This window comes from Hemiscyllium ocellatum, chromosome 21, assembly GCF_020745735.1.
Source record: "Hemiscyllium ocellatum isolate sHemOce1 chromosome 21, sHemOce1.pat.X.cur, whole genome shotgun sequence".
NCBI lineage: Eukaryota > Metazoa > Chordata > Chondrichthyes > Orectolobiformes > Hemiscylliidae > Hemiscyllium > Hemiscyllium ocellatum.
In genome coordinates, this window is record NC_083421.1 from 60,103,491 (window position 1) to 60,117,035 (window position 13,545).

The 13,545-nt window shown below is 51.0% G+C and overlaps 1 protein-coding gene across 2 annotated transcripts in view; it reads left to right on the forward strand.

Annotated features, from left to right (window-relative positions):
* Positions 1-339: 339 nt before the first annotated feature.
* LOC132825922 (collagen alpha-1(XXVII) chain-like) overlaps positions 340-13,545 on the forward strand; it is a 593,955-nt gene continuing 580,749 nt past the window's right edge. Inside the window, exon 1 of one of the 2 annotated variants that reach the window (XM_060841558.1) lies at positions 340-732. In XM_060841558.1, coding sequence (XP_060697541.1) covers positions 680-732 — 53 coding nt within the window. In that variant the 5' untranslated portion in view covers positions 340-679. Of the gene's footprint in view, positions 733-10,888; positions 11,476-13,545 lie in introns of those variants that run through there. The other variant, XM_060841557.1, reaches the window with a different exon arrangement.

Consider the following 13,545-nt stretch of genomic DNA (forward strand, 5'->3'; position numbering starts at 1 on the left):
TTGGAGGTGCTGGTGTTGGATTGGGATGGACAAAGTTAAAAACCACACAATACCAGGTTATAGTCCAACAGGTTTAATTGGAAGCGCTAGCTTTCGGAGCACCGCTCCTTCATCAGGTGGTTATGTTAGAGAGAGAATGGTATTCTATAGAGAGAGAATGGTGCTCTATGGTTAGCATTGCAGCCCGGAGGCTGGGTTCCCTCTCATTAAGTCGACCTTGTGGTTGGTGGTGAAATCAGACACCCAGGCGGTGTTTTAGCTGAACAGTCCAGTCAATAGCGAGCGGCTATTTAAACAGGGGGGCCAGCGCAGAGCTCTCTCCCCTGGTCAGTGTGTCTGTGTCTGTGTGTGTGAGAGACGGAGCTCTCTCCGAAGGGGCTCTCTGGAAATGCTGTAAGGCCAGCAGAGAGCAGCCTGTTCCTCCTCCGGCTCTGCTCTTCAATGAGTAATCGCCAGCAAGGGAAAGGGAGTCACTTGTGGAGCTCCAAGGCCGCTCTGAGGACCCTGAGCTAACTCAGAGCGCCGCTGGATCCTTACAGGAAACGTGCTGTGGCTGTTTGGGGAGGGAGGGAGAGAGAGAGTGGGAAAGCCGTTCACTCCTTCCCCAATGAATGTGAAAGATCTGGGAAGCACCTTTTGAATAAAGCTCGGATTTAGTTACTGGAGCAAATGCATACAAATGTATTTAGCGACTCGAAGGAGAGATTGCAAACGCTCTACACCCGCAAGAAAGTAAGTCTCACTTTTTAACATTTCCTCCTTTACCGATTTCCGATTTCATTCAGGATGTGCCAGAATGGTGGGTCGGGGGGAGACAGAGAGAGAGAGAGAGAGACGTGGATTTGGGATTGGCCAGTTCCCCAAATATAGCAAAGTGACAGGAGGATGCTGTGTGAGGGCTAGGTTTGCAGTGTCAGGGTGTGTGTCTGTGTGTGGGTGTATGTGTATGTCCGTATGTGTGTGTGTGTGTGTCTGTGGCTGTGTGTGTCTGGGTATGGCCATATGTGTGTGTGTGTGTTTGTGTCTGTGTGTGGAGGTGTGTGTGTCTGGATATGTCTGTGTGTGTGTGTGTGTGTTTCTGGGTATGTCCATATGTGTGTGTGTGTGTTTGTGTCTGTGTGTGGGGGGGGAGTGTGTGTCTGGATATGTCTGTATGTGTGTGTGTGTGTGTTTCTGGGTATGTCCATGTGTGTGTGTTTGTGTCTGTGTGTGGGGGGGGAGTGTGTGTCTGGATATGTCTGTATGTGTGTGTGTGTGTGTTTCTGGGTATGTCCATATGTGTGTGTGTGTGTTTGTGTCTGTGTGTGGGGGGGGGAGTGTGTGTCTGGATATGTCTGTATGTGTGTGTGTGTGTGTCTGTGTGTTTCTGGGTATGTCTATATGTGTGTGTGTGTGTTTGTGTCTGTGTGTGGGGGTGTGTGTGTCTGGATATGTCTGTATGTGTGTGTGTGTATATGCGTGCGCATGTCTGTGTGTCAGCGATTGCCTATGTGTGTGTGGGTGTTTGTGTGTGTATGTGTGTGGGGGTGTTTGTGTCAGTGTATGTCTGGGTGTGTGCCAGTGGGTGTAGCTGTGTGTGTATGGGTCTGAGGTTGTGTGTATGGGTCTGTGGTTGTGTGTGTTTGTGTGCTCATGTTGTGTTCACGGGCAGCCTTTGGGAGGGGGCATTGGCATTGTGTTAGCGCCGGCTCAGTGTCACTCTGGAGGCCAGTGCAGAGCTGGTTGTGAAAGTTGAGTATCCTGGGCAGGAAGGCAGCAGCGTTGAAGGTTGGATTTAGTGTTTGAGATTTCTTGGTGCGGCTTTCTAAAAGGCTGTGATTCAGCACAGAGCGATCCAATGGGACACGTGGGCTGGTTCCAGCGCGGAACACCATCACAGTTTCAGGACAGTCTGAGAGAGTACCCGTGGCGCGGTGGGAGTGACCCTACCTCTCAACCAGGAGAGACTGCCCTCAATATCTTAGGGGCTAATGAAAAATCTCAGGAAGTCCTGAGGGGGTTCTGATGACACAGCGTTACTGTCTTCATCTCTCAGCCAGGAGGTCTGGGTTCAAGTTCCAGAATTGTGCAATAACATCTTTGTGCAGGTTTATAAAAATAACTGACAAAACTATTAACCTGAGAAAGAGAATTGAGCATTGCTTTGAACACTGGGGAGTTCCGGATTACAACGATGTCCTTTGCTGAATTTGCACTTTGTTTTTAGCGATAGGTGTGTACTATTATCCTGCAGTGTGTTACTGTCCCGGGGTGTGTTACTGTCCCCGGGGTGTGTTACTGTCCCCGGGGTGTGTTACTGTCCCGGGGTGTGTTACTGTCCCTGGGGGTGTGTTACTGTCCCCGGGGTGTGTTACTGTCCCGGGGTGTGTTACTGTCCTGGTGTGTGTTACTGTCCTGGGGGTGTGTTACAGTCCCCAGGGTGTGTTACTGTCCTGGTGTGTGTTACTGTCCTGGGGGTGTGTTACTGTCCCCGGGGTGTGTTACTATTCTGGTGTGTGTTACTGTCCTGGTGTGTGTTACTGTCCTGGGGGTGTGTTACTGTCCTGGTGTGTGTTACTGTCCCCGGGGTGTGTTACTGTCCCAGGGGTGTGTTACTGTCCTGGTGTGTGTTACTGTCCTGGGGGTGTGTTACTGTCCCCGGGGTGTGTTACTATTCTGGTGTGTGTTACTGTCCCCGGGGTGTGTTACTGTCCTGGTGTGTGTTACTGTCCTGGTGTGTGTTACTGTCCCCGGGGTGTGTTACTGTCCTGGTGTGTGTTACTGTCCCCGGTGTGTGTTACTGTCCCCGGGGTGTGTTAGTGTCCCCGGTGTGTGTTACTGTCCCCGGGATCTGTTTCTGTCCCCAGGGTGTGTTACTGTCCCCGGGATGTGTTACTGTCCCCAGGGTGTGTTACTGTCCCCGGGGTGTGTTAGTGTCCCCGGTGTGTGTTACTGTCCCCGGGATCTGTTTCTGTCCCCAGGGTGTGTTACTGTCCCCGGGATGTGTTACTGTCCCCGGGGTCTGTTACTGTCCCAGGATGTGATATTATACCAGGCTGTTTTACTGTCGTTACTGTCCCTGAAGTGTGTTATTGTCCTTGGAGAGTGTTTCTGTCCCAGGGTGTATTACTGTCCTGGGTTGCTTATTGTCCCAGGGTGTGTTACTGTCCCTGGGTATGTTTCTGTCCCCGGGGTGTGTTTCTGTCCCGGTGTGTGTTTCTGTCCCGGCGGTGCGTTACTGTCCTAGGGGTGTGTTACTGTCCTGGGGGCGCGTTACTGTCCTGGGGGTGCGTTACTGTCCTGGGGTGTGTGTTCCTGTTCCGGGGTGTGCATCCCTGTCCCGGGGTGTGCGTTTCTGTCCCGGGGGTGCGTTCCTGTCCTGGGGTTTGCGTTACGGTCCCGGGGTATGATCTACCAGGCTGTGTTACTGTCCCCGGGGGTGTGTTCCTGTCCCGCGGTTGCGTTCCTGTACCGGGGTGTGTTATTATGCTGGGGTGCGTTCCTGTCCCGGGGTGTGCGTTCCTGTCCCGGTGGTGCGTTCCTGTCCCGGGGGTGCCTTCCTGTCCCGGGGGTGCGTTCCTGTCCCAGGGTGTGCGTTCCTGTCCCAGGGTGTGCGTTCCTATCACGGGGTGTGTGTTCCTGTCCCGGGGGTGCGTTCCTGTCCTGGGGGGTGTGTTCCCTTCCCGGGGGCGTGTTCCTGTCCCAGGGTGTGCGTTCCTATCCCGGGGATGCGTTCCTGTCCCAGGTTGTGCGTTCCTATCACGGGGTGTGCGTTCCTATCCCGGGGGTGCGTTCCTGTCCCAGGTTGTGCGTTCCTGTCCCAGGGTGTGTGTTCCTGTCCCAGGTTGTGCGTTCCTATCACGCGGTGTGCGTTCCTGTCCCAGGGTGTGCATTCCTGTCCCAGGTTGTGCGTTCCTATCACGGGGTGTGCGTTCCTATCACGGGGTGTGCGTTCCTGTCCCGGGGGTGTGTTCCTGTCCCAGGGTGTGCGTTCCTATCCCGGGGATGCGTTCCTGTCCCAGGTTGTGTGTTCCTATCACGGGGTGTGCGTTCCTATCCCGGGGGTGCGTTCCTGTCCCAGGTTGTGCGTTCCTGTCCCAGGGTGTGTGTTCCTGTCCCAGGTTGTGCGTTCCTATCACGCGGTGTGCGTTCCTGTCCCAGGGTGTGCATTCCTGTCCCAGGTTGTGCGTTCCTATCACGGGGTGTGCGTTCCTATCACGGGGTGTGCGTTCCTGTCCCGGGGGTGTGTTCCTGTCCCGGGGGTGTGTTCCTGTCCCGGGGGTGCGTTCCTGTCCCGGGGGTGTGTTCCTGTCCTGGGGTTTGCGTTACTGTCACGGGGTATGATCTACCAGGCTGTGTTACTGTCCCGGGGGTGCGTTCCTGTCCCGCGGGTGCGTTCCTGTCCCAGTGGTGCGTTCCTGTCCCGGGGGTGTGTTCCTGTCCCGGGTGTGTTCCTGTCCCGCGGGTGCGTTCCTGTCCCGGGGGTGCGTTCCTGTCCCGGGGGTGCGTTCCTGTCCCGGGGTGCATTCCTGTCCCGCGGGTGCGTTCCTGTCCCGGGGGTGCGTTCCTGTCCCCTGGGGTGCGTTCCTGTCCCGGGGTGTGCGTTCCTGTACTGGGGGTGCGTTCCTATCCCGGGTGTGCGTTCCTGTCCCGGGGGTGCGTTCCTGTCCCGGGGTGTGCGTTCCTGTCCCGGGGGTGCATTCCTGTCCCGGGGTGCGTTCCTGTCCCGCGGGTGCGTTCCTGTCCCGGGGTGTGTGTTCCTGTACTGGGGGTGCGTTCCTGTCCCGGGTGTGCGCTCCTGTACTGGGGGTGCGTTCCTGTACTGGGGGTGCGTTCCTGTCCCGGGTGTGCGTTCCTGTACTGGGGGTGCGTTCCTGTCCCGGGGTGTGCGTTCCTGTACTGGGGGTGCGTTCCTGTCCCGGGGTGCATTCCTGTCCCGGGGTGTGCGTTCCTGTACTGGGGGTGCGTTCCTATCCCGGGTGTGCGTTCCTGTCCCGGGGTGCGTTCCTGTCCCGGGGTGTGCGTTCCTGTCCCGGGGGTGCGTTCCTGTCCCGGGGTGCGTTCCTGTCCCGGGGTGTGCGTTCCTGTCCCGGGGGTGCGTTCCTGTCCCGCGGGTGCATTCCTGTCCCGGGGTGTGCGTTCCTGTACTGGGGGTGCGTTCCTGTCCCGGGGTGTGCGTTCCTGTCCCGCAGGTGCGTTCCTGTCCCGGGGTGTGCGTTCCTGTACTGGGGGTGCGTTCCTGTCCCGGGGTGTGCGTTCCTGTCCCGGGGGTGCGTTCCTGTCCCGCGGGTGCGTTCCTGTCCCGGGGTGTGCGTTCCTGTACTGGGGGTGCGTTCCTGTCCCGGGTGTGCGTTCCTGTACTGGGGGTGCGTTCCTGTCCCGGGGGTGCGTTCCTGTCCCGGGTGTGCGTTCCTGTCCCGGGTGTGCGTTCCTGTCCCGCGGGTGCGTTCCTGTCCCGGGGGTGCGTTCCTGTCCCGGGTGTGCGTTCCTGTCCCGCGGGTGCGTTCCTGTCCCGGGGGTGCGTTTCTGTCCCGGGGGTGCGTTCCTGTCCCGGGTGTGCGTTCCTGTCCCGCGGGTGCGTTCCTGTCCCGGGGTGCATTCCTGTCCCGGGGTGTGCGTTCCTGTCCCGGGGGTGCGTTCCTGTCCCGCGGGTGTGTTCCTGTCCCGGGGTGTGCGTTCCTGTCCCGGGGTGCATTCCTGTCCCGGGGTGTGTTATTGTGCCAGTCTGTGGTTTACAGTGAATGGTTCCATTGGCGCTTTCTCCTCTGAAGTAGACATTTGAGAGGACACTTGTGCGTTAGTGTGCCCCTCATGGTTAATGCAAGCGCTATCAGCTGGGTTTCGAGTTAACCTTTCCAATTTTTCCACACGATTTCATTGAATCGTTCACCCACCCCACACTTTTGCCATATACAGACCCTGTCACACAGGCACCCCTCACACCCGGCCACACATATGCAGGCACACACATTCACCGACCAGACACACTCCGACACAAGCATCTGTTGGTGGTGGAGGAGGGAGTGAATGTCGAAAGTGACGGATGTGTTGTAAAGTACTTGATGCACTGGCCAAGAAAAGAGCGACCAAAAGTTAAAGTTTTTCCAATACTGTCAGACTTTTCTGACATTCAACAGGTATAGCATTGCACTAACACACCCAGTGTCAAAATTAAGAGACATACATATGCAGAAAAGCACTCACATTCACAGAGACAGACACACACACACACATATTCTCTCTCTCACTCACACACACAGACATACACACACACACACAGACACGCGCACATACACATTCTCTCACATGCGCACACATACATACAAAGGCGCGCGCGCACACATTCTCTCACATGCACACACACGAGTGCACACACATACAAATACACACACACACAAATACACAGGCACAGACACGCACACTCCACAAATACATGTATACACACACACACACACACACACTCACAAATACACACAGACGTGCACACACAGAAATATACACACATACAAATATACACGCACATAAATACACATGCACATGCTCACATACATATGCACACACACCCATGCGCACACACACATACACACACGTGCACGCGCACACATACACGTGCATGCCCACAGACACACACACATACACGCACGCACACACACACACAAATACACACACAGGCACGCACACTACACAGGCACATCCACATAGGCACACCACACAAATACACACACACGCACACACATACACGCACATATGTGCACGCACATACACGCAGATAAGCGTACGCACATACACACACATGCACACGTGAATGCATACACACAGACACGCACACCACACAGGCACACACACACAAATACACACATGCACATACATGCACACGCACATACACGCGCTTACACACATACACACACATGCATGCACACATGCACGCACACATACACACATGCACACACACAAATACGTGCTTACACACATACACGCAAACACGCATACGCGCATGCACACATTTACACACACCCACACGCATGCACACATGCACACATGAGCATGCACACACAGACACACGCAAATACACACAGACACGCACACCACACAGGCACACACAAATACACATGCATTCACCTGCACATGCACACACACACTCTCACGCACACACATGTGCATACACACACACACGCACTCACACACACAAATACGCACACACAGACACACACTAATACACACACGCACACAAATGCACACACAAATACACACAGACACACAGACACAGATGCACACATGCACAAATACACACGCACACATACAAATACACGCGTGCACAGACAGACGTGCACACACTGACACACACATAAATACACATGCACGCACCCACACACGCGTGCGCACGCACAAATACACACACATACATGCACACATACACAAATACACACACGCACACAAATACACACACACAAATACACACACATATGCACAAGCAAACACACACAAACATATATATACACACATATGCATATACACACACACACATATATACACACACATGCACACAAAGACACATACATATACATTCCTTGTCTATACCTAATTACCACTGAGAGATGAGCACCCTCCTGAACTGCTGCAGTCCCCAATGCTGTATTTATCTCTGCAGCGCCGTATGTATCTCCACAGCGCTGTAGGTATCACAGCAGTGCCATAGTTAGGTCCGCGGCACTGTTACAGAGTGAGGGGCAGGATTTTGACCTAGCAGCACTGAAACGACAATGATATATTTCCAAGTCAGAACAGTTTGTGGGTTGGAAGGGAACTTGGTGGTGGTCCCATGCATCTGTTTGTCCTTATCGTTCTAGGTGCTAGTGGTCACAAGTTTTGGAAGCCTCTGTTGAAGGAACATTCATGAGTTATTTCAATGCATCTTGTAGCTGGAACACACACTGTTACTGCTAAACATCTGTTGGTGGTGGAGGATGGAGTGAATGTCGAAAGTGACGGATGTGTTGTAAAGTACTTGATGCACTGGCCAAGAAAAGAGCGACCAAAAGTTAAAGTTTTTCCAATACTGAGAAAAGTTCCTGTCAGATTTTTCTGACATTCAACAGCGAAATGTGATTAATCTGAACAGGTATAGCATTGCACTAACACACCCAGTGTCAGAATTAAACCACACAGCTTCTGACAATTCTCGGCCTCTGCTAAATCCCTCAGTGAGGCACAAACCAAATCTTCTCTAAATAAAACAAAACGGGAGTCTCTAACTTCTTCATTTCAAAGCAATCTCAGCCAACCAGAAACAACAAACACAAGGGGGCCTCTGCCAACTGTGAGTGACACACACGCTGGCTCTATTCAACCCAGAGCACACTGCTACCTGGAGAGATCTATAACTACAAACAGTGATGGTAAACCCCAGGGATTCACAACCTTATACTTTCCGAATGATTCGACAGAAACAAAGAATTGCACAGAGATGGTTACTTGGTTATTACGCTGTCCACATGCGTCCACACAACTCATTAAAAAATACCAGGTAATGGTTTTACCATCCAAACTGCAGGCTCCCAGAATTCCATGGCGCTGAAGAAAGCCATGCAGCCCAATGCGCTTGTGCCAGCTCTTTAAATGATCATCATTACCTAGTGCCAATTTCCTGTATTTTCCCTCTGTACCTTGGCACTTTATTTTTATCTAAATAACCATCCAATGCCCCTCCTGAGTGCCTCGATTGAACCTGCATCCAGTATATTTCGAGGTAGCGTATTGCACACCCTCACCGAGTGACAAAGGTTTTACTTGCATTACATTTGCTCATTTTGGAAATCATTTCAAACCTGTGGTCTCTGGTTCCTGATCCTTTTACAAGAGGGGACAGTTTCTCCCGATCAAACTGATCGTGCACAGTCCTGGTTTTGACTGTCTGTCAGATCTTCTCTCAGCTTCACCTCTCCAAGGAGAACAGACTCACCTTCTTCGAAAGCAGAAATTACTGGAAAAGCTCAGCAGGTCTGGCAGCGTCTGTGGACTGAAATCAGAGTTAACTTTTTGTGTTGCGCGACCCTCAGAACTCAGCCTCTGCAATCTGTACTCATCACTGAAGTTTCTCATCCCTGGAATCATTCTTGTAAATTGCTTCTGTACACTCTCCATCTTTCATATAATGTGGTGCACAGAACTGTAGACAATAGTCTAGCAAGTGTCTTATACACATTCATTAAAACCTCTCTGATTTTGTATTCTATGCCCTGTTATCAAAGCTGAGGACAATGTATTAATTTTATTAATATAGCTTTATTAACTTGTCTCTACCCGTCTTGCTACCTTCAATGTCTGTGCACATATATACCCTCTGCTTGTGCATTCCCTTTAGAATTGGAACCTCCTCTTTTATCTTGACTTTCCATGTTCTTCCAACCAAAATGCAGCATCTCACTCTTCTCTGTATCTGCCATCTATCTGCCCACTCCACCAGTATAATAACTCACACCTCTCTTTTATTTCCAGTACAACAGTTACTCTGTACTTGTCCTCTACACTTACACTATACGAAGTGTGTGTTAAACACAATATTTGGGAGTAAAGTGAGGGAGTAAAGTTTGTAGGATCTCACCCATCCCACCCGGAAATAGAACGTTGATGCAGGTATAATTGTAACATTTTAAAAATTATTTGGATAGTTGTATGAATAGGAAAGGTTTAGAGGGATATGGGCCAAATGCAGGCCAGTGGAACTAGTTTAGTTTGGGAAACTTGGTTAGCATGGAAGAATTGGACTAAAGGGTCTGTTTCCCTGCTGTATGTCTCTATAACTCTATGAATTAACACACTGTTGAGGCTTACAACCAGCTCCCAACACAAGTACATCGGCTGTAGAATTTCTCCCACAGGCTGTTCCTGACGTTACAGTATTCACCACTGTACTGTAATTCACAATCTGGGTCCCTGTCATTTCTGAATCATGAGCATCAATTGGGTACAATATATAACATTAGCTTTAGCAAACACTGTAACTTCAAAATGGATATTTGCAAAAAAGAGATACATCGAATTACTTTTATTTACAATTTGTTGAAATTTTATCTCTGCGATCGCAGTATGCAGTTTATTTTGCACAGTGCATTACACTTTGGTCACCAGTCCGATATGAATTCATTCATCCCAGCATCCAATGGGGAGAAAGCAAACTAATGTTCCAGTTTAGATGTTTTTCTCTCCATGGATGCCTCCTATCCTGCTGTCATCTCCAGCATGGTTTATTTTGGTACAGATTCCAGAATTTGGTACAGTTACAGTACTTAAAAGGTATCTGGATGGAAACAGAAACAGGAAGGGTTTAGAGGAATATGAGTCCAGATCAGAGTGTTGCTGGAAAAGCACAGCAGGTCAGGCAGCATGCGAGGAGCAGGAAAATCGACGTTTCTAGCCGGAGCCTTTCATCAGGCTTTTCTCTGAAACATCGATTCTCCAGCATGCTGTCTGACCTGCTGTGCTTTTCCAGCATCACTAATATTGACTGTAATCTCCAGCATCTGCAGTCCCCACTTCCGCCTTTGGGAGGGATATGGGCAAATGGCACCTAGTTAATCTGGTCGGCATGGACGAGTCGGACCGAAGGGTCTGTTTCAGTGCTGTCCATCTCTATGATTCTAATCTGCAGTAATTAGCTCCGACAATAAATTGATCCCAGTTGAATGTAACTGATTGCAATCTCTGAAGTCTGGTAGCTCTCTGCAGTGTGCTGCACGGTGACTCGGTTGCTTCATTTAGCATTAAAACTGCAATTTGGCAAATCTGCAAAACGGTTTGCCAGCGCGGGCCTGGGTTCTCTGTCTGTGTGTGTGTGTCAGATTGCAAACTGCATTCCGCGTCATGAGGCGGCAGCAGAGAGTGAATATTCTCTCACTCCCCTCCAACAAGAACATAGAGACAGAGAGAGAAAAAAACCTCCCTGCGCTGGCTTTGCGGGGCTGTTTGAGGCGTTGCACTGGGGCCGGGAGATGTGGACAGTCTCGGGGGTAGGAGGACCGGCCTTGAGCTCTGCAGGAGTCAGGTTGCTGGAGAGATCCTGAACCCACCTCCTTCCAATGCCTCTCCTCTGGGACTCGAGTTTTCTGAAGTTTCCTTTTTCCTCTCTCCGCCCGCCTTACTCCCTCTCTCAGTCTCAGGGTTTGTTTCAGAGCACACACACACATGTGTGTGTAAGGGACCTGCAGTACTGCTGAAGCCTCTCCCCATCGCTGCTTCACTTCAATGGGATTGACAGAGCGAGCGCTTGCTGAGTCCGCTCCCCGTTCAGGAGACCAGGCAGCAGCACAGTGGGTCAGTCATCTCCCCCCCAAGCCGCCTGCTTTCAGCTCTCCACGTTTCCAGCCTGCGGATGGAGTGAAGGGGCCAGATGCCTCTTATCTCTTCTCCCCAATGGGACTCCGGAACAAAATGAAGTAACGGAATGGAGACGGCAGCCGGACTGGACACCAACAGCAAGCCTGCTGCTGCCTTTGGGGGGTGAGTCTCCAAATAGCACAGAGACACAGACAGACACACACAGACACATAGACAGAGACACACAGGCACACATACACACTGACAGATACACACACAGACATACAGACAGAGACACACACAGATACACACTGACAGAGACACACAGGCACACACATACACACACAGACACACACAGATACATACTGATAGGCACACACAGATATTCACACAGACACACACTGACACACAGAGACACACAGGCACACACAGATACACACTGACAGAGACACACACAGACAGAGACACACACAGATACATACTGATAGGCACACACAGATATTCACACAGACACACACTGACACACAGACAGAGACACACAGGCACACACAGATACATACTGACAGGCACACACAGATATTCACACAGACACACAGACAGAGACGCACACAGGCACACAGATTAACAGACAGACACCCAGGCACACACACAGATACACACTGACACACAGATAGGCACACACAGACACACACACTGACACACAGAGAGACACACACGTACAGAGACACACTGACAGACACACACACTCACAGAGACACACACAGTCACAGACATAAACCCACACACACAACTTTTTGATCAGTTCCCAATCTGCCCAGGACAGGACAATGTTAGTGAGATATTCTGGGAAGGTGGTGGTGATGGGGGGGGGGGGGGGAGGTTGAATGGTAAGGTCCACCCCTTTGGATAACTACAGGGAAAAGGGGGGGGGGAGAATATTAAACCCTACAAAGCCCCCAGTACTTGCTGTGACCTCCCGTTTAGACGGAACCGCTGTGTTATCTTTAAAATAAAAAGCACGTTTGAAAACTCGCCTCCTTTCAGATCTGAAGACTTCAAAGGCGCTGTCGAGAACGTGAAAAGTGCAAACCGAGCGAGGGGATTCCATCCTGTGGTGTTTTATTTTCCATGTGTTTGCTGTCGGGGTGGTGAGAATCAGATGGAGATTTGTGTCAAACCCATCTTCCTATTTCCTCAGAAAGCTGACAGTTTTCACATCTGCCGGTTGCAAAGTCAGGGGACTGCTGCAAAGCTGGTGTGTGTGTGTGTGTGTGTGCGCGCTTTAAAAAAAATAACTTTAACATATCTGCCTTTCCCCCTTCCTCCCTGCTAGGGTTAGAAATGACAATTGAGAAACATACTCGCCTTTCAACGACCCAGACATTTGTTTTAGTTTTAAGTATTCCTGAAAAACCCTGATAAAGAAAGATAACATTTAACTTTAACTTTTAGTGCTCTTGAGCGCGCAGGACTGTTATTTTCAAAAGCTCGGATGTGAAGCCTTTGTCATGGGCTGCTGTGTTCTTTATTTGAGAAGATCCAGTGCTCTGAATTTGCCCAGATTGTCATTCCTCTCTCTCTTCGTCTGGAGAGAGAGAGAAAGGGAGGTCAGTCATTTGGAGACGGTGCCTGGGCTCCCCTCGATGCCCAGGACTGTTCTCGGCAACATTTCCAAACTCTCTCCGAGAGAAAGCCTTGTTTTCTGCTCTTCCCGGTTTTCCCAGACAGCATTAATTTCCGCACCCTCCACTCTCCTGCAGCAGAAGCAGGCAGGCAGCTGCTGACCGTTCTGAATCGTTTGCAGAGCCCGGTGTGTGCCCAGAATCGGGAGTAACTTCAGGTGAGAGAGAGAGAGAGAGAGAGAGTTGCTGGGAGCAGTTCGCTTGAGCTTCCTTCCCTGTCTGTAAAAAACTCCCGGGAGAGTTGAGCCAAAAAGAATTGAGTCTACTCTGGTCGCTGTGAACTGGACTCCCCCTCCCACCCCTGAAAGCTTCTCTTCATTGACATGAATGCTCTCTGTTACTTTTTAAGATTTATTTACCCTAATTTCAGTTAGTTCGGAATCGGTGTCGAGTTTCCAATATCCCAAATAAAACAGTTGACCTAACTGCAGGGCAGTCTCACAGCTCCCTACCCCAGCAATTCCACAAACACCTCCTTTCATTCTGTTTACACTGAAAATGGTCCCTGCTTATTTATTTGACCAGATTTGACCTGAACTTGTCGTTATATTTAATAGTGTTTTTTGCAGCT